Source organism: Gallus gallus, chromosome 20 (assembly GCF_016699485.2).
Source record: "Gallus gallus isolate bGalGal1 chromosome 20, bGalGal1.mat.broiler.GRCg7b, whole genome shotgun sequence".
Taxonomy (NCBI): domain Eukaryota; kingdom Metazoa; phylum Chordata; class Aves; order Galliformes; family Phasianidae; genus Gallus; species Gallus gallus.
Genome location: NC_052551.1, coordinates 10,919,414 through 10,941,663, shown reverse-complemented (window position 1 = coordinate 10,941,663; position 22,250 = coordinate 10,919,414). Strand labels below are relative to the sequence as shown.

Sequence of the window (22,250 nt, the reverse complement as noted above, 5' to 3'; positions counted from 1 at the left end):
CACCCCCAGAGCAGTGGGAAGGATACAGTTTTCATCCCCTTTCCGGTTGCGGGGCGGCCCCGGCATGTTGAGCAGGACCAGCTTGGCGTTCTTGGACTTCTCCACGATCACCTCATTGAGCTTCACAGCCGTGTGCATCCTCCGCACGTTGGACTGGTTCCTGGGGAGACAGCACGTGTGGGCGGGGGCTGGGCACAGGGATAGACGTGGGAGCGCAGGGGGCACAAGGCAGGGCTGGGGCTGGGCTGCGGCACAGCAAACCTCGCTGGCATCATGCCACAAGCAACCACCAATGGGCGCAAGGAGCTGCCTTTGCACATGGGGTCCACGAATGCCCCCCCACCCCCACCCCCTGGCCCCCAAAGCAACATACTTACAGGTTCTCCCACTCCCTGCCAGCATCACAGCGGGGTTGGGAAAAAAGAGAGAGAGAAGAGGTGAGTGCTGGGCGTGCACCCGGTGTTCCTCAGCACCCAACCCCCGCTCTGCACAGGGACCCCCCCACCTCCCACCCTCCCCGCTGCACAGGTGGGTGTGCAGGGACCCGGCCGCAGGCTCCTGCTCGGAGCAAGGAGGGACACATGGCCCGCTCCCGGGGCACGGTGACACGGCGGCAGCACATGGGGCCGTACGGCTTCATGTTGAAGAAGTCCTTGATGCCCTCGGGGCTGACAGGGCTCTTGCTCTTGTTCTTCTCGGCCACGGACTTCTCCTTGGTCCAGGTGAGATGCACCTTCTCAGGGGCCGACTCCGCCTCTTCAGCTGGGGACTGGGAGCTGCTGGAGAAGGTGGTGGCGTTTTTGTCGTGGATGAGCTGGACCTGCGGCAGAGCAGAGGGGTGGTGGGCAGGGGCTGGCAGCAGCTGGGGACCCCATCCCCGCCCTCCCCGGCAGGACACGGCACGCGGTGCCTCACCTCCTCCTCAGGCTTCTCCTCGCCGTCGCCCACCTGCTCCTCGGGGACGTTGAGGCGCAGGCGCGTGTTGGCCGGGTTCTTGCGCCGGATGGAGCCGCGGGACTCATCCGTGATGCTCTGGATCTGCACGGGATGGGGTCAGCGCACAGCGGGGCAGGATGGGGGCACGCAGCGGGGCCGGGTGTGGGGCTGTGCCTCACCTCCCGCTCGCGCTCGTTCTTGGTGAGGTGCATTTGCTTGAGGATCTGGGAGCGCTGCTCCATCACCAGCGTCTTCTCGTAGGTGTAGGCTGAGATGTCGCTCTCGTGCTGTGGGACGGAAGAGCAGGATAAGCTGCGGGGCCCTACAGCACGCCCCATACTGGCCCGGCACATCCCCGTGGTGCTGTGACCGCATGCCTGGATCCCCTGTATGCAGCACACCGGGGGACAGCCCCAGCCCAGCGCTCACCATCTCCACCACCTCCACCTCCGCCGTGATGCGCAGGTGGTACAGGAATGTCGTCAGGTCCTTCTTCATCTGGATGCTGTTGTCATCCATCTGAGCCACCGTGAAGATACGCATCTTGCATTTGCGCCAGACCTGTGAGGGGGGAAGGGAGGGAGCTGTGGGCACCGTATGGTGGAGGCAGCCCCGGCCCCAGCCCCTGCCCGCCCGGGGGCACAGTACCTTGTGGTGCCGCAGGAGGAAGGGCAGCAGCATGAGCATCCCTCCATCGTGCACGATCCACCAGACATCGATGTGGCCCTCCGAGAAGCGCTCCTGGTTGCCCGGGAACATGGCCACGTTCTTGGCTACCAGCAAGGCCAGGTGCCCGGCCGTGGTCTCCCGCACCAGCTCTGGGGGAAAGCATCATGTCAGCCAGCACCGCTCATGGCAGCGCCCCGCTCATGGCAGCGCCCCGTGGCACCCGGCCGGCTCGCACAGCCCTACCGATGAAGTTCCTCCAGGTCTGATGGTCCTCCTTCTGGCGCCAGCTGCGGGGCCAGCCCACCAGCACCGTGTTGTGCTGCAGCCCGCCCAGCCCGCTGGACTGGATGAGGTGCGACATGCCGTCCCGCAGGTTGGAGGAGATCACCACCTGGCAGAAGCCCTTCACCTTCTCCGCTTCCATCAGGCGGCGGATGGACTGGCAGCGGGAGAGAGGGCCTCAGGGACCGTGCGTGGGATGTGGCCCCGCACAGCACCCGCTGCAGACGGCACCCACCGCCCCGGGGCAGCCGGCAGGAGGGTGGGGTGTGGGGAGCAGAGCCTGTGGGGCACGAGCTGTGGGGCGCAGAGCCCTGCGGCAGGACGGCAGCGTGGGACGGGGATGGGGGAGGCCCGGCTGTGAGCAGCACCAGCGCGTGGCTCTGCGCTGTGCCGAGCGGAGGGAGTCCCCGTGCCAGGGCTCTGACGGGCGGCAGAGCAGCAATTAGAGTTATTTACTCAGAGAAATTATAACATGTCTGCATGGGAGAGAAACTGTTTGCTTCTGAGGGCTTAATCTCATTAACGTGCCGCCTGGCTGGCGCGAGGTGTGAGGGGAATCTCGCTCCAGTTGGGAAGGCTCCCGCTCCGCCTCCCCCTGCCTGCACTGCGGGGGCTGTGGGGAGCGCGGGGGGCTCAGCGGAGGGGCTGCACAGCCTGGCAGCGCCGCGGCCCCTCGTTGGCACCGTAATGTGCTGTGCAGCACCAGGCAGGAGCCAGGCCCACGCCCTGCTGGTACCCGGCATCCCTGGTGCTCTGGGGAGCGGAGTGGGGGTCCCGCAGGTCCCACTGCCCGCACTGTGCAGCGCGTTCCCAGCAGCCCCACCGCAGGGCTGGATGCGCCGTGGGGCACAGCAGCAGCCGCTGGGAGGGCCTGGGAAGCTCTCACCTCCTCGGCTCTCTGCGCCTGCGGGTGGTTGTCCAGGAAGGTCCCTTCCAGCACAGAGGCCACAATGGTGAGGCCCTTGCCTGCTTTGAGCTGTGAAGTGAAGGACAGGAGCTGTGGGTGCACCACGTTCTGCTCCTGATCCACACGGACCAGAACCAGCAGCTGGGGCCTGGAAGGAAGGTCCTGCAGTCAGCGCCCGCCGCCCTGATGGCGCCCGCTCCCCCCAACCCGCGGCCTCACCTCCAGTTCTTGGTGTGGGGGGGGCCCTCCTCCAGCCGCAGCAGTGCGTAGCGGGCGGCACTCAGCGACAGCCCCCGGATCCCATCACCCCATTCCTTCTCCGCCCTGCAGCACACAGCGGCACCTCAGCGCACATCCACGGCTCCAGCCGCCGGGAGCCCCGCTGATGGAGCGCGGCCGTGGGCCCCCAGCATCTACGGCACCGTGGGGACGTGGGGACCTCCAGCCCCGCAGCCCCTGCCGGGCCCTTACCCGCGGTATTCGATGTACTTGTAGATGAGGCCGGCGATCAGCATGGCGACCAGCGCGTAGTACCAGGAGCAGATGAACATCAGCGCCAGGCACAGGCTCATGCCCAGGAAGGAGAGGGTCCTGCACAGGGCACGGCGTCAGCACCCTGCAGCCCCGCAGCCCCCGGCCCTGCACCGCCCGCTGCTCACCAGTGGTAGTAGCGGAAACGGGGCCGCCAGTTGGGCGTCCGCAGCAGCGTCTGCACGGCACAAGCCAGGTTGACGAACATGTAGCACATGAGGAAGAACCTGCAGAGGGGAGCAGCTGAGCGTGGGGCCGTAAGTGTGACACAGCGCAGCTCCGTGGGGAGCCGTGTGGGGCACAGGGGTCGTGGGAGGCCCCAACCCCCCCCAGGGGCACCCGCCCGGCCACCGCCGCACTGAAGGCGCTGCCTACATGGAGAGGATGGGAGCCACCTCGTCCAGGGATGCGATCAGGATCCCAATCTCGCAGATGCAGGCGGTGAGCAGCAGAGCCCAGGTGGGCTCCCCGTTGGCTTTGCCGTGGCCAAAGACCTGGGGCGGGGGAGGAGAGGGGTGTTAGGGCCCGGGCAGCAGCTGCACGCGCTCCACGCTGCTGACCTGACCCCGCGCCTGGAGGTGGGGGGAAACACAGCCCAGCCGCTGCAATCACAGCCACGGGGCTGGGGAGCAGCCATCAGAGCCCCCCAGCCTGGCCACGGTGGCACACAGCCCCCCATCCCCCAGGGGGTGCCCGGGGGCGGAGTCTGGGCGTGGGGTGGGGGCCGCGCATCCGGGAGCATCGCAGGGCGCAGGCTGCGGTCCTCGTGCGAGCGCTCCGAATGTGGCTGGCAGGGCGGAGGCGCGCGGTTAAAATTAGCCTGCTCTTCCCCGGGGGGAGCTGTCGGTTCGGATTTGGAGAGCCGCAGTTGTGAGAACGCGTCTTCGGAGAGCAGATAAAACATTAAGCAGCAGCGGCGGGGGGAGGGGGATCCTGACCTTTCCCGACACGCTCTCCTCCCACCGACGGGTCGCGGACGAACCCACCGCAGCCCCGGTGCCTGCGAGGTGTGGGGGGCAGCCGGCACGCCCCGTGGCTGCGGGTGGCACTGCGGGGTCGGGGGGCCGCTCACCCTGAGAAAGGGCACGATGCCGTCCCTGGAGATGGCTTGCAGGAGGCGCGGGGCGCCGGTGAGGCTCTGCAGCCCGGCCCCGCACGTGGAGAAGAAGGAGCCGATAACGATGACCCACGGAGACGGCCACGCCAGGGTGCCCACCACCAGGTTCCCATTGACGGCTTCACCAAACCTGCAGGGCACGGGTATCACCCACGGCCACGGGCGGCACGCGTCAAGCCCGGCCCTAGCCTGTACAGCGCGGGGAGCAGGGGGACACGGGACAGGGGCTTCCCACCCCCTCTGACAGGAGTGGGCCAATGAAGGCCGCGTGCGGCTCGGATCCGGTTCGTGTTGGTGCTGGCGACCCAGAAGTGTCACTGCTGTGCAGCGAGCTGGGCTGCCCTACATACGCGGCGCTGCCTGTTGACAAACAAGAGCTGCGCGCAGCCTGAGCCGCAGGGACCAGCAGTGGGGGGAAGGGGCACCCACGAGCCCCCAGAGCCTGTTGTGAGCTCCGCATCTGTCCTGGTGCACAGCCAGGCATCCTCCCTGCAGGCACGCTGTCCCCACCAGACCCAGAACACCACCGCGTCACCCCAACGGTTCCAGCTGCAGCATCCCGCTGCGTTCCCCACGGCTGTCCCTGTCCCCAGCCCTTCCCACAGCCCAGCTTGCCCCACACCTGCCCCACACGGCCCAGTGGCACTCACTTGTCGCGCAGAACAACGCCCTCGATGCACGCCCCAAAGAGCACGACGGAGCTGATGTCTGCGGGGCGGTCAAGGACAGCCTGCGAGGTGCAGAGCCCCCGCACCGCCCTGCCCAGTGCTGGAACCCGTCTGTCCCACCAGACCCCAAGCAGAGCCCTCCCTGTCCTGCTGGCCCACCCGCCCATCCGCACCCAATCACCCGACAGAGCCCTGAAGGATACAGACTGCAGAGGTGGTGGCGATGGCCAGGATGGTGCCCGTGGGGATGGACTTCTGCGCATCCCGCAGGTCCCCAGAGCGGTTGGAGCCAGCCATGATGCCTGCGGACAGAGGGCCATACTGTGCTGGGCCACAACCATCACAGGGCCACAACCCTGCTGGTAGGACGGCTCCAGCTCAGCTGTGCCAGGACCCAGACAGGCACAAGGACCCCCACCCACCTCACGTCCCATCAGCACTTTCCCACCTGACCCACAGGCTGAGGCTACCAAAGGATTTGGTACAAAACGCACTGTCTGACTTGTTTCATCAGCCCTTAATTAACTCTAGCAGGGGAGTGGATGGCAGCGGCTGCAGGGTCTGGTCATGGCCGGGACAGGACGTGGTCTCTTCTGACCTTAATGCCTCCGATCCTATGGTGCCGTGGATCTGGCACAGCCCTGGCACACGTCCCCATGAGCCCGGCTGCCGCGTGCACAGCAGGTCCCGCAGTGGGGCCGCAGCTACCTGTGGCTCAGCCTACATTATTGATGTGACACAAATCCATGCACAATCACACCACACCGTAAGCAAGCGCCGGGCGGGAGGGTACCGGGGGCAGCACGCGGAGGGCACCGGGGCGCACCCGGGGGCCATCAGCCCCAGGATCCAGCATCACCAGACCCAGCAGTGGGTGCCCAGATGGGACGGCCCACAGGGCTCCGGCTGAGCTCCCGCATCCCGCAGGGGTCCCACGGGGCTCCGCAGCGGGACTGGGGCAGGGGAGGGCTCCTCCTCCCCCGGGAGCTATAAATACCGGCGCCGCGGGCACGTCAGCACACAGCGAGGCACCGGAGCTGCGTGGGAGGACGGGCTGTGATCCACCCCCGCGCCAGCACTGGGCCCGGCGGCAGCGCACGTGGGCTCCGTGGGAGAGGCACAGCGGCACGTGTGAGCGGCACCGGCAGCACCCACCTGTGACAGAGGGGAAGTAGATGCCCACGAGCAGCGTGAAGTAGGAGGTCATGTCACTGAAGACGTAGGGCTGGTCCATGTCCACCGGGGTGTCCGGGGGGCTGACAGAGGGCAGCCCCCGCTTCTCCACGATCACGCCCTTGGTCAGGTAGGAGCTCCAGAGGTTCTCTGCAAAGAGGCACAGCCACTGTGAGGACGTGGCCGGAGCACAGCCTGCATCCACGGCCACCTCCTTGAACCCTGCACCGCAGAGGCGCCCGGCGCCATCCCATCCCCACTGTGCCACGCAGCCACAGGGCTGCTGGAGGGTGGTGAGCGGCCCCAGCCCCTGGTGGACCTCAGAAATGTGCAGGACCCAGGGGTGGGTGGGCGACCAGAGCTGGTCCTGCTGCTGGCACTGTCCCTGTAAGATACTGGAGCAGCTGACGTGGGATTCCTGGAGCAAATAATTAAGAGGGTAATATAATTAATACTGATCAACACAGGTTTAAGGAAAGTGGATCGTGTCAAAGTAACTTGATAATGTTTTTGATGGGATTATAAGCGTGGGGCTGATGTAACAGGCTTAATGTCCCTGTGCGTGCTGCCTTGGTCACAGATTGCAGTGAGAAACTGGAGCAGCAGAAAGCAGCCAGCACTGCTGGGCAGGGGCAGGCAGCACCACCACGGCATCGCACCGGGCTGCCACCCCGTGCTGCGCTCCTTCCCCACATCCCCCAGACATCCCCATGTGACAGCTGGGGCTGACCCTGCTGCCACTGCAGCCCGTCCTGCTGGGAAAGGCACGTTGTCCACAGACAGAGCTAGAGCCTGGGCTGCAGCCTGCCGCTGCCCTGCCCCTGAAGCACAGGAAGCCCCCAGCAGCCCCCAAGCACCCAGCACGCCCGCTGCATTCCCTTGGTCCATTGGCCTGGTAGCTGCAGCCTCAAGAGCTGTAACCCTGAGCACCGACGCCCCGAGTGTGGCACAGAGCATTGTCCTCCAGCACCCAGCTGAGGAACGGGAGCACCTGGGAAACGCACCAGCAGCTCCACAAAGCGGGTTAGCAGCGGCTTCTCCCCACGCTGCCGAGGTGCTCTGTGCCCTGGCTGCACTCCCAGCCTGGCTGCAGTGCAGCTCCTGCTCCAGCGCCCGTGCTCCAGCAGTAGCAGCAGCACAGTACCCCCGAGGGGCGATTACTCCTCGCTAAACCTCAGATTGATATCCTGCCTTCCAATGGCTGAGAGGAAACAAAGGGAGGATTTATTCCTCCCCAGCCTTTGAGCGTTACTCAGAGCCGTCGGGCTCACACCAGCTGTGGCTCAGGTGGCCACGGCACTGGCCGAGTCCTGCAGTGCAGCCATTCCTGCTGCCTGGTGCACCTGAGGGCAGAGCGACCCCAGGCGAGGCTCCTCGTCACTGCTATACCAGGACTGGCTTTCTGCTCCACGCAGCTGTCTGCACACCGACCCTCTGCCATCCCCGCCGCACGCCCACCTTGGATGAGGCCGCTGGCAGCTCCAGGGATGCCCTCGATCTCAGTCACGTTGTTCATGGTGAAATACTCATCACAGGTGGCGTTGAGGAAGCGGGAGGTGCAGAAGAGCTCCCAGAGCTTGGAGCCCACCGTTTCGTTGCCCTCCACCACCACCTTGGTGCAGAGGTCAAAGCCGTGCCGCGAGAGGGTCCTGTTGCCCAGCAGGCAGATCCTGGCAGGGGGGAAAAGGCACTCAGCAGCACGTCCTCAGCCCGGCCCCCGTCCCACGGCACGCCGTACTCACGGGAAGCTCGGTGGGTCAAAGGCTGACTTGATGACACCGGCGTAGATGGCGAGGATGGAGAGGATGACGCAGCCCAGGAAGACCAGGGCAAACTTATTGACGTATTTGACCCCCACGAACACCACGGTGGCCATGCAGGTCAGGACGCAGGTGCCGTAGACGCGCATGTTGTTGAGCATCGCAGCCGCCTCCCCGCTGGCATCCTCTGCCTTGAAGATGGCCATGGCGGGGAAGATGTAGGCCTGGAGGGAAGATGTATAATCACTGCTCGGTGAAGGCAGCACTCCCGGTCCCCGCCTCACATCCGTGTCCCCCCGGCAGGCGAGGGCAGAGCTGCCAGGCCACAGCACGAGCCCTCAGCACTGTGTGGGCAAAGGCCACGGCACTCACCAGCAGGATCTCGATGGTGCCCAGGATGTACATGGCGCCAGCAAAGGTGGTGCCCAGGTAGAAGCAGAGCCCCACAGCCCCACCAAACTCGGGGCCCAGGGAGCGTGAGATCATGTAGTAGGAGCCGCCCGCTGTTGGAGAGAGCAAAGGTTGGTCCCAGGCAGCCCCCAGTAGGCACCCCCACTGCTCCCAGTGCCCCGGATGGGGCCGGGACCCCCAGCGCCCTGCTCCTGCCGGCAGCAGCTCAGCCATCCCAAGCCTTGCACAGCTGAGCTGGCAGAGCTGCTCCCAGGAGCCGGGCAGCTGGGCATGACGGCCGCAGGGACACCTGTCCCCTGTGAAGCCACACAGGCGCTGCAGCCCCAGGGACACGGGCCATGCCCTGCTCCATCCTCCCAGAGGAGCCCTTAGAGCCAGGCGGCAGCGATCGATGGCCCTGCGGCCGGCGGCAGGATGATAAATTGCATTAATTACACCCTGCGCCGGGCTGCCGGCACTGCGCTGAGCCCCGGGAGCGGCGGGGAAGGCACCGCTCCGGCTCTGTGGAGCCGAACGGATGCTCAGGGGGCAGCCCCGGGCACCGCGCTGCTCAGCCCCCAGCTGCAGCCTCCTGCACCCCGGCACCCATCCTCCCGCTGCTCCTCGCCCGGCTCCGCCCAGGGAAGCGGCTCCCCCGCGGCTGCCCCAGTCTGGCAGGAGGAGCTGTGTCTGACGGCTCCCGCTGCCATCTGCACCTCACAGCTCTGGGGACGGGGTGGAGGCTCCGGCTCCGTGCTCACCCCCGGGGAACCCGTTCGGGGCTGGTGGCAGAGGGCCGGGACGCGGCTGGCAGTGACAGCCGCCATCCCCCGCACGGCATGGGGCAGCCCCGGCGCCTGGCACAGCGCTTCTGGGGCACAAAACCTGGCAGGAGCCCACCCCTGAGGGACCAGCACCCCACGCCCCGAGTACACGCAGGCACAGCCTCAGGTCTACCTGGCACCACGCCGTTGGTGGCAATTGCACTCATGGAAATAGCTGTCAGCATCGTCTGCAGGAGGAAACACAGTGTCAGCATCGGGCAGAGCCCTCTCCCAGCTCAGGCATGGGACAAGAGAGGGCCCGGAGAGCGGAGGCCGTGGGGCAGCACCAGGACTTAGGGGGAAGGCTGGGACACGGCACTGGGCTGGGACTCTGCAATGCTGCCTGTGGGGCTGAGCAGCTCAGAGGGTAGGTGGGCAACGGGGTCTCTGCGCACCCACATCCCTCCCACCCAGCACGTGCTGCAGGGCACTGTCCCAGCACGGCAGCCGGCTCCCAGGCACAGGGGTCTCCAGCAGTGGGCACCAACGCCACATCCTACCCACACCCAGGTGCAATCTGGGTCACGGTTTGAACACTGTTCCACTCCCAGCTCCTCCGGGAAGCTGGGTGGTTTCTCCTTGCTAAGTGGAGCAGGAGCACCTGAGCTTGCTGAGCAGCGGTGAGTGCTGGCACGGGGCGCAAAGCCCAGCATGGGGGAGGGCTGACACTCCTGGCCCAGCGGGAGCCCCCAGGATGAGGCTGAGGTGTGGGGGTTGGGGGCACTCACACAGGAGCAGCAAAGGAAGACCATGCAGAAAGATTCCATGATTCCGGCGATCCCCACCACCCAGGTGAGGCGCAGAAACAGGATGACCCCAAAGATGTTCTGCAGGCAGGGCAGGTAGACGCCCATGAAGGTGCCCATCCGTGGAGCCTGCGGAGGAAGCAGGGAGCCGTCAGAGCTCAGTGTGCATCTCTCACTCGTACACACTGCTGCTGGTCGGAGGGACAGGGGGTGGCTCGGCCATGAGCACCCTGCACACTTTGCAGCCAGGTGAGAGTGGGCAGGGAGACGGTGCTCCCAGTGCTGTACAGCCCTCATAGGGACTGGAGCAGAGATGGGTGTCAGGGCTGCGGTGCCTGCAGGGGCCGAGGGATCTGGTGCCCTGAGACAGGCCACAGCCTGGGCTGAAGGGGATGGGAGGAAGGAGCAGTGACTGCCCTGCAACCCCTCACCTGCACTGGCTTCTTCTTGCCCCCATCATTGTTCTCAGCCTCCTCGTGCTCCCGGCTGCCCTGTGGCAGGTTGGTGTAGTTGGCCAGCCCGCTCAGCAGGGACGAGACCATCGGGCTGGTGTCCATCTCCTCCTGCAGAGAGCAGCACCCAAGAGCTGAGGTCCCACACCATCCCTGCCCAGCACCCAGAGCACAGCACAGCGCTGCTCACACCACGACAACTGCTGTGGCATGCTGCATTCTGCAGGCTGCGTGCCTCCAGCCCGTGGCCACTGCTGGCCCCGCAGTGGGAGATCCTGCACGGGCTCTTCAGTGTCCCTGTCCCCATGGCCCCCTCCCCAGGTCCCATCCGGCCCCGCCCCAGCCCCCTGCATGCCCTACCTCAAAGAGGGCCATGTTCTTGCCATCGTACTCTTTTCCTTTCTCCAGGTCTGTGCTGTTGATGAAGGGACTGCTCTCCTTGGGATTGCCATCGCCTGCAGGATAGGATCGGCGGGGGTAAACTGGTGGCCCCCAGCCCTGAACAGTCCCCAGAGGAGCCGCCCCCCCCCCAGAGCCACAGAGCACTGACCGTCTGGGCTCACCAGAGCACATCCGCAGTGCCGGCACCAGGCAGAGTGACTGGTGTGGATCCAGGGGGAACCGGGCAACCCGGCATCCCACAGCAACTCACGGCGCCGATCCCCCATACACCCCGCAGGGTGGGGACACACCTGGCACTGAGGGCTGTCCCGCAGCGCTACCCAAAGCCTGCAGAGCCCGCTGCTCCACCAGGATGGGGCTGCCGTGCTGCATAATGACCTCGCGCAGAAGACGCCCAGAGTCGGGCTTAATAGCAAAGAAAGCAGCAGAGAGCTGCAGAGCAGCAGAAATAAATCAGGCTGGAAATAAAGCGGCAGCTAGCATGGATGCCATTTGAGTGGCGCATTTCTCAGCACCGAGGCAGAGCCATTGAACGGTGAAGGGAGAGGCTGGGCTGGGTGAGCAGTGTGTGGGGCCGGGAAATGCCCACGCGTGGTGTGAGCGCAGCCATGCAGCACAGGGCTCAGGGCAGGACAGCAGCAGGGCCGGGCAAGCTCTGTGCATGGAGCATCCCGGAGCTGCTCTGAGCCCACAGGAGCTGCGCTCTCCACCAGCACTGAATGCAGAGCCCAGGAAGGCCCGGAGCTGTGGGGCGGTGCATGGGCTGCCACGAAGCGGGGCGATGCGGCCACCCCACGGCGGCAGCAGCCCGGGACAGACCCGGCACGCTGGGAGCAGAGCGCTGCTTTGAAGGCTGTCTGCCTCCCGACAGTTGACTCATTTTTGGGTTCGGCGGAGCAAGTTCGCCTGCGCGCAGCCGTGATTCACCACCTGCAGCCGCTCCTGACTGGCTGGGGGGCAAAAGCCCCGACACCATGGGTGATGCTGACCCATGCGTTCCCACTGCCCCCCCCCGGCACAGTCAACAGCAGGGCTGGGGCTGCGGTCCCCCTGGTGCCACACCACAGTGTGCAGCCCCCACCCACTGCCCAGGCACTGCTCATGGTGCCGTCAGTGCGGGGCAGTGCTCCTGCCCGGCTGGCTCTGCCAAAAGCATCGTGTAAAGTGCACGTTACATAAGAGCCGCGTGCACAGGCAGACACCCCCCCGGCTCCCACCACCTCAGTCCACAGCCTGGGCCCTGGGGAGCGTGGAAATGCTATAATCATGATGCAAATAAGGACACCCCCGCCAGCCGTGGGACTTCGACCCCAGAATGGGCCCACGGTGGTGAGGGGCCGGGGGTTGTCCATGCTCTCCTCTCCAGGGTGCACGCAGCTCCACGGCATGGAGACACACGGGGGGCACGCAGAGGGACACGAGGGGACACGAGGGGGCACCAGGGTGGGGGTGGGCAGCCCAGAGGGGCCTCGGGACCCCCACAGCGTGAGCAGAGCCGCGGGGCCTCGCCTCACCGCCTGGTACCCGGTCGACGACATCACCACGCTGGTTTCTATGGTAACAGAGAGCCACGGCTGCCTCTGCTCCCGCTCTTATGTAACAGCACAGCCGGACAGACGCCGGACCCCACGGCACAGCACAGCACCGCACGGCACCCCAGCACCGCACCCCATCCCACCATCACCCTGCGGGCACACAGCCAGGCCCTGTGACCCCTCATCGCCACAGCCCCATGGGGCCAACACTGCCCGGCTCCCGGTGATGGAGCACAGCCGCACCACAGGGCATCCACTGAGCCCAGGCTCTTGGGTTCAGGCTCCCGCTGCCCCACACAGCCCAGTGCCCCCATTGGGGGCAGCGCCCCGTGGCCTCACAGCCCAGAGCCGTCCCCCACAGCACCACAGGGGCCCCATGCTGGCTCCAGCCTGGCTGCCCGGAGCCCCTCACCTGGTGGTGCCGACCAGCAGGACCAACACCGGGAGAGGCCCAGGGTGGCCAGGGGAGGTGGGGGCACAGGGATGCTCAGCTTTGCTGTCCCCAGGGCGCAGCCCAGGCCCCCTCCCTGTCTCTGCAGGCTGGAAGGAGTTAAGTGCCACAGCTGCGGGGTCCCAGGTGACGGCTGTGCTCCCCGCTCCTGCCGGAGACCATTTTGCCGCAGAGGGGCTGGTGCAGCCTCTTCCAGGCAGCTGTCAGAGGATTTGTGGTCTGTGCAGAGCCGGGCAGGGGCACAGCAGCCCATCCTGGGCAGGGCGACCCCATACCCCACCACCCCTACTGCAGCCAGACCCTGCCCGAGGCACCTCCTGGGCACTGCGGGCTGCCAGGTGACCCCGATGCCCACGGGCCCGACACGGCCCCGTCACCCCAGCACTGCCCAGGGCCACGCAGCAGCGGAGCAGAGCCGAGCCATGCCAGGCTTCGATCCCGGCGCCGAGCCGCCCCCCTCCCCAGGGATCACTCAACATGAATCGGCCTTTTAATTTGCTGCGGCGGCTGGAAGGGCTCGCGGCTGGGTTGCTGGCAGGGAACCACGGCCCCGGCGTGGCGACCACGTAATGCTGCTCACGGCGGGGCTTACCGCCGGCCCTGCACGCTGGGGACATCCCAGCACCCAGCCCACTGCCTGCCGGGGACCCAGAGCTGTGGGACCGTCCCCGCATGCCCACAGCCATCCCATGGGGCAGCACCAGGCAGGGCTGTGGCACCCACCATGATGTGATCTCCTGGTGGCTTTTTATTCAGCCCTCAATTGTGTTGGGAAGCATCATGTCCCTTATCCCAAATCCTCCCTAATCGTTTTACACAGCGCAGGGACTGAGCGCTAACGAGGGGGGGTGGGAGCGGGGGGGCCAAGGCAGCCAAACCCTGAGGGCTAATTTAGCAGAGCTGCTGCCAGGGCTGCAGACAGCCTATCCCCCTGCGGCACCCTGCCAGCATGTCCAGCCCTGGGGCTGGGGGCTGCAGCCCCTGGATAGGTGGCAGCGGCAGGCAAGGGGAGGATGCTGAAGGGGCAGCCCCATCCCCGTGCCACCACTTGCCCCTGGGTTTGTGCTGCTGCGGTAAGCGGCACCACAGGGCCCAGCTGGATGCTGTCCCCACCCCAGCCCAGCTCCAGCCGGCGCCCCCTCCTGCACTGCCCCTCCACAGGGTTGGCGCTGCATGTCCCCTACCCCTGCTTCGGCACCGGACAGTGCCACTGGGACCTATGCCTGCAGGAGGCACTTCCAGCCCTGCATCGGCGCAGCACCAGCCAAGTCACAGCCCCCAGCCCCAGGAGCAGGGCAAGAGCAGGGCGATGCCTGCCTGCTTTGCGCAAGCTGCCCGGGCCACGGGGCTGTGCTGGAGCTCCTCCCCAGGAGCACAGGGCACCTTGACTTTTGCCAGAGAGTTCGCTGGCACTGGCTGGCAGCAGCCTGCTCCAGCTCACTGGGACTCTGCCCAGGGCTGTCTGCAAGGAGCAGCCCCCAGGTCACGCCAGCACTTCTGTGCATCCCTGTGGGCCGGCAAGCACATGGGCAAGCACGTGTCCCCCAGCTGATAGCCCCAGCTGCTGCTGTGTCGCAGGAGCTCCTGCCCGGGGGTGGCCACAGCGCTGTTCTGTCCCCCTCCGGCCATCCAGGGCACTCGGCCATGCATGCACTGGTCCTGGCACTGACCCGCAGCCCTGGGGTGCTGCAAGGTCCTGCAGTGCCAGGATCGCTGCAGCACGGGAGGGGTGCGGTGCCCACCCCCACCCCGCCCTGGTGACACTGCCCCTGCAGCCGGCCAGCGCGCCGAGCGGCCGTTTGGGGTGGATTCTTTCACTGCCTGACCCAAATTAGACCAACTGCTACTTCAGACCTATCCTCTTCCTTCCTAAACCCAGGATTATCCTCTCTTTGATCAGCCGGCCCTGCAGGCTCAGGATTTCCAGCACAGGCGCTTTGCCTGGCTGCATTTAAACAGCTTCCCAGATTCTCCCATAGCCTGAGCCCTGTCATGGGAATGGCCGCAGAACGATGCTACAGCCAAGCTCCCCACCCTGACTCTCCTCTCCTCGGACAGCCAGGTGCCTCCAGCTCAGAGCACAGGCACCTGCGCCAGGGCTGCACCTGACATCCCCATGCCCAGAGCAGAGCGGTGCACACAGCCAGCCCTATGTCACACTGCAGCCCTGCCTGCTGCCCTGCTCCTGTCCCCTCCCCAGGGCTGCTCCTGGCCCTGCTCTCGCTGGGCTGTCAGCGCTGGATCCCATCCAGCCCTTGTCACCAAAGCTCTCTCTCAGGCTGCCCAGAACGGGGACGTGCAGAGGGGCTGCTGTCTGGCCTTGGAACACAAATGGCACAAGTGGAGGACCAGGGCTTCTGCAGCACCTTGTCTGCTGGTCTCAGCAGTCACCACGGGGCCTGAAAGAGCCAGAGGTGTCCCTGCTGGCAAGCATCAGCTCTGCCACCCCGAGATGGGACATCACCATCCCTAGACAGACCCGGGCAGGGAGGGAGTGCTGCGGGGCCCCTGGCAAGGCGCAGGAGAAGCACAGCCCCCGCAGCAGCCGCCAGAGTCCTCCACCCCCACCACCCCCAGTACAGGTGCGAGGGGGGGAGGGCCCTGCAGTGCCTCTCCCCTGCACCCTCCTCTGCTCTCCAGCCCCACGGAGCCACACACCTCCTCCAGCCCTGCATCCGCAGCCCCACAAGCACCACCTAGCTCAGGTCAGCTCCAGGGACAGTTTTGGTGGCCCATCTGTAGCGGCACCGTATCCAACCTCACAGCCAGACCCCAGAAACGCAGCCTGCAAGCAGCAGGGCAGACACACCTGCCTCCATGCAGCCCAGCACTGCCACAACGGAGACGCAATGAACAACGCAGCCCCTGCTGCTGCATAGGGCAAAGGGTCAGAGCCAGGGAAGGGTTTGGCCGGTGGGGCAGCGCAGCTCCACCTGGCCGGGCAAGGTGACCCCGAAAACTCCTGCCAGCCCTGACCTTCAGTGCAGCCGTGAATAAACAAGCAGATAAACAAGAGTCAGGCTGTGGAGCACAGACCAAAAGCGTTGTGTGTGGCAGTGCCCGGAGCCCTGCAGCAGGCAGCCGGGAACTCACACCGCAACTGGCAGCCCGGCTGCCCTCTCGAGGCCCTCCTGGCCGGGGCTTTCGACAGACCCCGTGAGGGGACCTGGAGGGAGTGGGGGCGGTCAGAGTGGTACTGCAGGACCCGCCGCGCACACGGCTGCATTCTCCTGGCCCGTTCCCGTGCCTGCCAGCAACACCCGTGAAGGAGGATGCTGCATTCGCCCGCTGCTGGGAAGCCGGGGACTGCACCCGTGCAGCTCGGCTTTGCCAGGTGCCGGGGAGCACGGGGGCGAGGGTTCCGCTTAGAGCAGCGAACGCTGCGGCCCGGCAGCCCCAGCGCCCCCCGGGGGTCTGCAGCCCCGGCCCTTCTCCGCGGCGGCCCCGGCGGCTGCACTGCGCACGGCTTCAGCACCGCGGACAGCGGCAGCGCCGGGCCCGGGCGGCGCGGGGGGGGTGGGGGGGGGGGCGAGAAGGAGGTGGGGGGGGAGACGGTGGACCGGGACCGAAAGCGGCAGCCGGGGGTGTGGGAAGCGAGGAGGGCTGGGGGCGGCTGGGGAGAGTCGGGGGGGAGGCAGGAGGGGGTGCGGAGAGGCAGCGGGTAGGGAGCGCCGGGGGCGGCAGCCGGGATGGGGCCGTCGCAGAGGTCTCCGCAGCGGCACGGCCCGAGCGGGATGGGGCAGCGCCGCCGGGGGCCGCCCGGGAAGGGACAGAGGCCGGAGCGCAGCCCCGGCCCCGGGGGGAGGCTCCGCGGAGAGCCCGGTCCGGCCCGGCCGCTCCCCGGGACTGCGGCAGCTGCGGGCGCGGGGCCGGGCGGGCGGGCGGCGGGGGCGGCTCGGCGCGGGGGCGCCGCCGCGGGAAGCCGCAGCCGCCACCGGCAGCGGGAGCGGGACCGCCCGCACCGCCCGCACAGCCGCAGCCCCGCGGGGCCCGGCGCGGGCAGCGCCCGGACCCGCACCGCGGCGTCGCGCGGCCGCCGAGCAGCAGCCGCCGTCGCGGCCGGAGCCCACCTCCCCGCGCCTCCGCGGCCCCGCGCAGCTCCCGGCTCTGCCCGCGTCCCCGCGGCTGCGGCCCCGCAGCCCCCGGCCGCCGCTCCCCGACGCCCTCGGGCTGCCCCTTACCTTGGCTCGCCCCCCCGTCGCCGTCCTCGCAGTCCGTCAGGTTATTCAGCATGGCCGCTGCCCGCCGCCTCGCTCGGGGCTGCTCCGGTCGCGCCTAGGGCGGCTGCCAGGGATTTGCTTCTTCCCAGGGGCCAGTGCCTCGCACTGCAACAAGCCGCCTTCCCTCCGCGCCTTTCTCTGCCTCTCTGGCTGGATGTAGGAGGAGGCTGCAGTGCAGAGATGCCTCAATGCACAGACTCACACGCTCACTCACTCCCAGCAGCGGCGGCGGAGCCCAGCCTGACTACTCACTTCATCATGTATTCAGGAGGCATTATCCCCTGTCGGGTTTTTGGGGAGGGGAGCGGTGGCAGGCAGAGGCGAGGGAGGGGGAAGGAGCTGTAGCAGAGCCGCCCGCCGCCTCCCCGGGCTCAGCCAGGGCTGGGGGAGGAATTAGGGCACTCGAGTGGCTGCAGGTGCCCCCCCACAGCTGGCGCAGCACCGCGTCCCTTCCGCAGCCCGGGCGCTGCCCGGGGACCCGGCACTCCCCCGCCAGGGTGTGAGACGGAGCCCTGCGCCAGCAGGACCAACACCTGTCCTGGACACCGAGAGGGGTCTGGGCAGCCCCGTGCACGGCAGCCCCCAGCCCCGGTTGGAAGCGGGGGGCTCGGCAAGGACGCAGCTCAGGCAGCCCCCCCCCCAAAGCCAGAACACTAACCCAGGGCTGTGCCTTCCAGCCCAACACCACCACCAGCCTGCGGCTGTCCCGCTATGCCTGCAGCGGTGCCACCATCTGGGTGAGCCCTGGCAAGCTGGGCACAGCCGGGCCAACAGGAGCGGGGCGGACACCGGCCAAGGCTGCAGCAGGCAATGCAGAGTGGGGAAAGCTGCCCCTGAGGGGCACAGGCTGGGAGTGAGCACACCTGATGAGACTGCGAGGGCCCCAGTGGTGCCCCCTCCTCCAAGAACATCCCCACACGGAGCCCCCTCCCTCGGGCACACAGCACTGCAGACATGGAGTCGGGGGCTGCCCTGAAGGGCTGTGGCTGTGCTGACCCAGGGCCAGCGCGAGGGGCGATGGTTCTCAGTGCAGTTTGGGGCAGGGCTGTGACGGGGACACTGCGCTGACCCCAGAGGTCATCCCGCAGCCCCTTCTCCTCTCACTTGCTCAGTCTGGGAGGATCCCAGAAGCGGAGCTGGCTGCAGCTCCCGGCATCTCCTCAGGAGCGGGTTGAGATCATGACAGCCCGCTGGCGTTAGTTACTTCTTGACAGCTGTAATTAATTGTTTACTTTCTCCTGGTATGGAGCCAGCTGCTCTGCAGCGCGGATGCTCCCAGCCCTCACCTTGCAGGGGTTGGCTCCGCCGCCCTTCCCCAGCCCTGCCCCGCTGTGGGGCCAGGACCCCGGGGAGGTGGGGCTCGGCATAGCCACAGCCCTCAGTGGTCAGCACAGTGGGGCATGGCACAGCACCGCACAGCCCCAGGGAGCCCCGCAGCACGGGGGCACCCCTGGAGAGCACGGTCAGGGCGCAGCCTCAGCACCCACAGCAGTGGTGTTTCCTTCACCAAGCAGGAGCTGAGCAGAGCTGCCCTGAGCCCAGGGATGGAGCAGCGCAAGGCCAGTGGGATGGAGCGGGCAGAGCTCCAGCATGTTCTCAGGGCCGGGGGGTGTGCAGGACCATCCCACCACAGCAAGAGCCAAGCACTGAGGTGGCAGCTTTGCGCAGGAGGCCGTGGAACGTGGGCTCGACGCAAGAGGGATTTTCCTGCTAAAGCGGATGGGGGGAAGGGGGGGGGGGGGGGGGGCGAGCACGTGAAAGACCACTAATCCCCTAATCCCTGGATTATGGCTCCATTTCAGGGGCTGGGATTTGCCAGCAATGCGGGGGTTGAGACATCGACTGCGCTCACTTCACTCGTGCACGGGGTCCCTCCGGCATGGGGCAGGGCACCGGTCCACCCCGGAGAGCTGCAGCAGAGGGGTCTGACGTGGGCAGGGTATGGGGCTGGGCCACGTGGCCCCCTGCACGCTGCACTGCACTGAGCCGTGGCCTTGGCGCAGCTGGCAGCGCCCAGAAGCAGGGGCAGCAGTGGGGCTGCAGCAGCACAAGGCACGGGCAGGGAAGAGGGGACGGAGGGCGGCAGGTGGCTGTCCGCAGGCACAGGGCCTTCCATCAGCTGCAAGTGGCCCCCGCGCCTGGGCGCACGCAGGCATCTGGCACTGGGCCAGGCATGGCATCAGTGCCCCACTTACGGCAAGCTGCCGGGGAGCGACAGGGGGAAGAATCTGCTGCGACACGGCCGCACAGCCCCGCGGGCAGCCTGAAGCTGGCACGGCACGGCCACCTTGCAACCTCCCCCCGTGCCCTCAGCCACCCCGCACCGAGCCTGAGCTGTGTGAGACCCCGGTGCCAGTGCACAACAGCAGCCACAGCCAGGACCATGGCACAGCCCCACGCCGCTGACAGGCCCAGCCTAGCCCTGCTCTGTGACTGGGTGGGAGCGGTAAGAGACAGCCAGAAGCCTGCCAGAGGCACCAACCCATGGGCACAGCTCAGCCCCACAGCCTTGATGCGTGCTGGGGAGCCGGGAGCCACGGCAAACTCTGGCATCGCCTGGGCCAGCATGGTGAGCAGCCCCCCAAACATAGCATAACCCCCCGGCTGTTTTAATAACGCCTCCCGCAGACCCCAGGCCCTGTGTCTTTGCTCTCCCTGTAGCTCTGTGCTGGGGCAGTGAGAAGAGGCTCTGCACAGAACTGCTCCTTGCACACAGCCATGTCTGCCGCACACCCGGTGCCTCAAGGAGGGGGAAGATGGGAAACTGTGTAGGCTGCCCTGTGGGACTGGGGGTCCCTGCCTTACTGAAGCACCCCCCAGGTCTGCAGATGGGTCTGTGGCTGAGTGTCCCCATGGTCAGGGTGCCACAAGGGCTGTGGGTGCCCCAGCACAGCACAGACACCCCACAACTCCTGCCCACAGCAGGGCTGGGAGAATGGCTACAACCATCCCCAAAGCATCATGGAACAGTGAAGAGAGATGACATCGGATCCAGTTTCCATGGCAACGAGAGAGGCTCCTTAACCAGTTGGTTGCCATAGCGACTTCCATGGAGCCCGGCTGCCTGAGGACACAGGGGGGCTCTCTCCAGGGATGCCCCTTCACACCCCAAGCCAGATACCCCCCACACCGCCACCTGCCCCCACTTGGCCCCGAGCTGCCAACCCACAGCCTGCGGAGCGGGGGTCGATCGTCGAGCCAGCACAACGGCGAGGAGCACCCCAGGGGACCCCCCCCCCCCCCCAGGACAGCACTCTCGTGGGAAGGCCGACCCCATGGCAACAGGGCTCAACGCAACGCCTCGGCTCCGGCTGCGGGAGGACCCCGCAAAGCACCGCACCGCACCGCGCTGCAGGGGGCGGCCCGCCGTGGGCTGCAGCCGCTTCAGGACCCCGGGAGCGCCCCCGGCCCTCCGCATCCCGGGGTTGCCACGGCAACCGGGCCCGGGGATGGAGCCGGCCCCCCACCGCGCTCGGGGCTATTTCGGGAACGGCTGCAGGGCGGGGCCGGGAGGGGCGGGGCGGGGCCGGGCGGGGCGGGGTCACGTCGAACAACCCCCTCCCATCGCGGCCCCTCCCCGCCCCCGCCGCTCCGGAGCCAGCAGCGGCCTCTGGCGGCGAGCGAGCGCTGCGCCGAGCGACCCCTCCCGCGCCCCACGGCCCCCCGAGACCCCCCGGCCGCGCACAGCCCCACTCGACAACGCACGGCCCCGCTGACGCCCCGCAGCCCCACACGCGCTGCCGACGCCTCCACGGGGAGCACCGCACCCCGCCCCCACCTCCCGTCGGGGCTCCCTGGCAAAAGCGGGGGGCGGAGGGGCTTTCCCCAAACGGCCCCCAGCCCGTGGGCTCCCGTACCCCCGCCTAGCAGTTCCTCCAGCCGGCTGGGACCCCACGCGAGACCCACACTGACGCTCCCAGGCCCCACCGTCACGCTCCAGGCTGCCAGGAGGGCCAGCGGTGCCGGGGGGGCTGCTCAGACCGCCCCAACCCGGTGTGGGGCAGCAGCACGGCCGGGTGCAGCCCCCGCAGCCCCCGCGGGCCCCAGCACTCCTGGCCCTGCCCGGGTTGGGGGCTGCAGGGCCGGTCCCAGGCAGTTGCTGGCGGCGCCGGGCTGCGCTGTCCTCTGCGAGGGCACAAGGTCACCGCCCCGCTGGGACTCAGCGGAGGCCCCCGGGGGTCTCCAGCCCCACGGTTCCCCCGCATCCCCGCACACTCTCACCTCTGCCCGCCCTGCACCCGGTCCTCAGCCACCCGCCCACCAGCTCCCGGTTCAGCGCCCGTTGCTGCGTTCCCTCTCAGGGCCCGTCCGCCCAGGAGCTGCAGGATAGATGGCGGTCCCCAACCGGCCGCCGTGGGATGAGGCCGGAGCGCAGGGTGGGGCGCAGCCCGGCTTGGGCACCCCGCTGCCCGCCCGCCCCCACCCACGTTCGCCCTTTGCCAAGGCCGCAAGGTCACAGCCCCACGCTGCCCTCGGTTGGGTTTCTGGGATCGATACGGTTCCGGTGACAGCTGCGGTGACGGCGCAGCCTCAGCGATGTCCCCTGGGCACCACGAGGCGACAGCAGGCCGCGGCACCGGTGCCCACCCCACGGCCTGGCACCGTGGGGCTCCCAGCATCCCAGGCCCCCCGCCCCATCCCCACGAGCCTCCCCTGGGCGAGGCGCAGGCAGCCCACGTCCCCCTGCCCATTACGTCCCCCCACCGCACACCCCCGTTCCGACCCTCACGCCCCGGTGCCGCCCGGTGCATCACCCCCAATGGTCCCTCGGTCCCCCGGACGGAGACGGGCACAGAGCGCACCCCTGGGGGAGGCCCTGCCCACGTTCTGAGCTCCGTGCCCTGCGCCCCTCTCCCCCCAACCCCTCAGCCGCACTCGGAGCCTCTCGGGGACCCCGGGCCCGGAGCCGCTGCCTCGGGGTGCCCCGACGGCCCCGCCCCGCGCACCCCTTTGTGCCGGCCCTGCCCCGCGATCCCTCCCCGCCTCCCCGCTCCCCACCGGCCGTGCCCGGCGGCCGCCGCCGCGCTCACCTCTACCATCGCGGCCGTGCGGGCGGCTCTCCCCCGCCCCGCGGGACGCGTCCCGAGCCGCCGCCGGGCCCTCGCGGGGCAGCGCGGTGACGGTGAAGCGCCGGCTCATGGCCCCGCCGCCACAAGTGGCTCCGGGCTCCGGCTGCCGCGGGTGCGC

The 22,250-nt window shown here is 67.9% G+C and overlaps 1 protein-coding gene and 1 non-coding gene across 3 annotated transcripts in view; both read right to left on the bottom strand.

Moving 5' to 3' along the window:
* SLC12A5 (solute carrier family 12 (potassium/chloride transporter), member 5) overlaps window positions 1-22,250 on the bottom strand; it is a 26,152-nt gene extending 3,902 nt beyond the window's left edge. The window contains exons 1-25 of one of the 2 annotated variants that reach the window (XM_025142286.3): window positions 22,094-22,250; window positions 10,816-10,910; window positions 10,435-10,566; window positions 9,986-10,132; window positions 9,391-9,445; window positions 8,416-8,546; window positions 8,026-8,267; window positions 7,742-7,953; window positions 6,266-6,433; window positions 5,314-5,412; window positions 5,093-5,150; window positions 4,398-4,572; window positions 3,701-3,819; window positions 3,454-3,552; window positions 3,266-3,385; window positions 3,014-3,118; window positions 2,774-2,942; window positions 1,849-2,044; window positions 1,585-1,754; window positions 1,366-1,497; window positions 1,116-1,223; window positions 916-1,038; window positions 633-820; window positions 378-392; window positions 27-160 (exon numbers count right to left, since the gene is read on the bottom strand). In XM_025142286.3, coding sequence (XP_024998054.1) covers window positions 27-160; window positions 378-392; window positions 633-820; window positions 916-1,038; window positions 1,116-1,223; window positions 1,366-1,497; window positions 1,585-1,754; window positions 1,849-2,044; window positions 2,774-2,942; window positions 3,014-3,118; window positions 3,266-3,385; window positions 3,454-3,552; window positions 3,701-3,819; window positions 4,398-4,572; window positions 5,093-5,150; window positions 5,314-5,412; window positions 6,266-6,433; window positions 7,742-7,953; window positions 8,026-8,267; window positions 8,416-8,546; window positions 9,391-9,445; window positions 9,986-10,132; window positions 10,435-10,566; window positions 10,816-10,910; window positions 22,094-22,202 — 3,301 coding nt within the window. In that variant the 5' untranslated portion in view covers window positions 22,203-22,250. Of the gene's footprint in view, window positions 1-26; window positions 161-377; window positions 393-632; window positions 821-915; window positions 1,039-1,115; window positions 1,224-1,365; window positions 1,498-1,584; window positions 1,755-1,848; window positions 2,045-2,773; window positions 2,943-3,013; window positions 3,119-3,265; window positions 3,386-3,453; window positions 3,553-3,700; window positions 3,820-4,397; window positions 4,573-5,092; window positions 5,151-5,313; window positions 5,413-6,265; window positions 6,434-7,741; window positions 7,954-8,025; window positions 8,268-8,415; window positions 8,547-9,390; window positions 9,446-9,985; window positions 10,133-10,434; window positions 10,567-10,815; window positions 10,911-17,024; window positions 17,276-22,093 lie in introns of those variants that run through there. The other variant, XM_025142287.3, reaches the window with a different exon arrangement.
* MIR12245 (microRNA mir-12245) lies at window positions 20,583-20,638 on the bottom strand. The gene has a single exon (NR_162008.1). It is a non-coding gene; the product is annotated as a microRNA mir-12245 (primary transcript).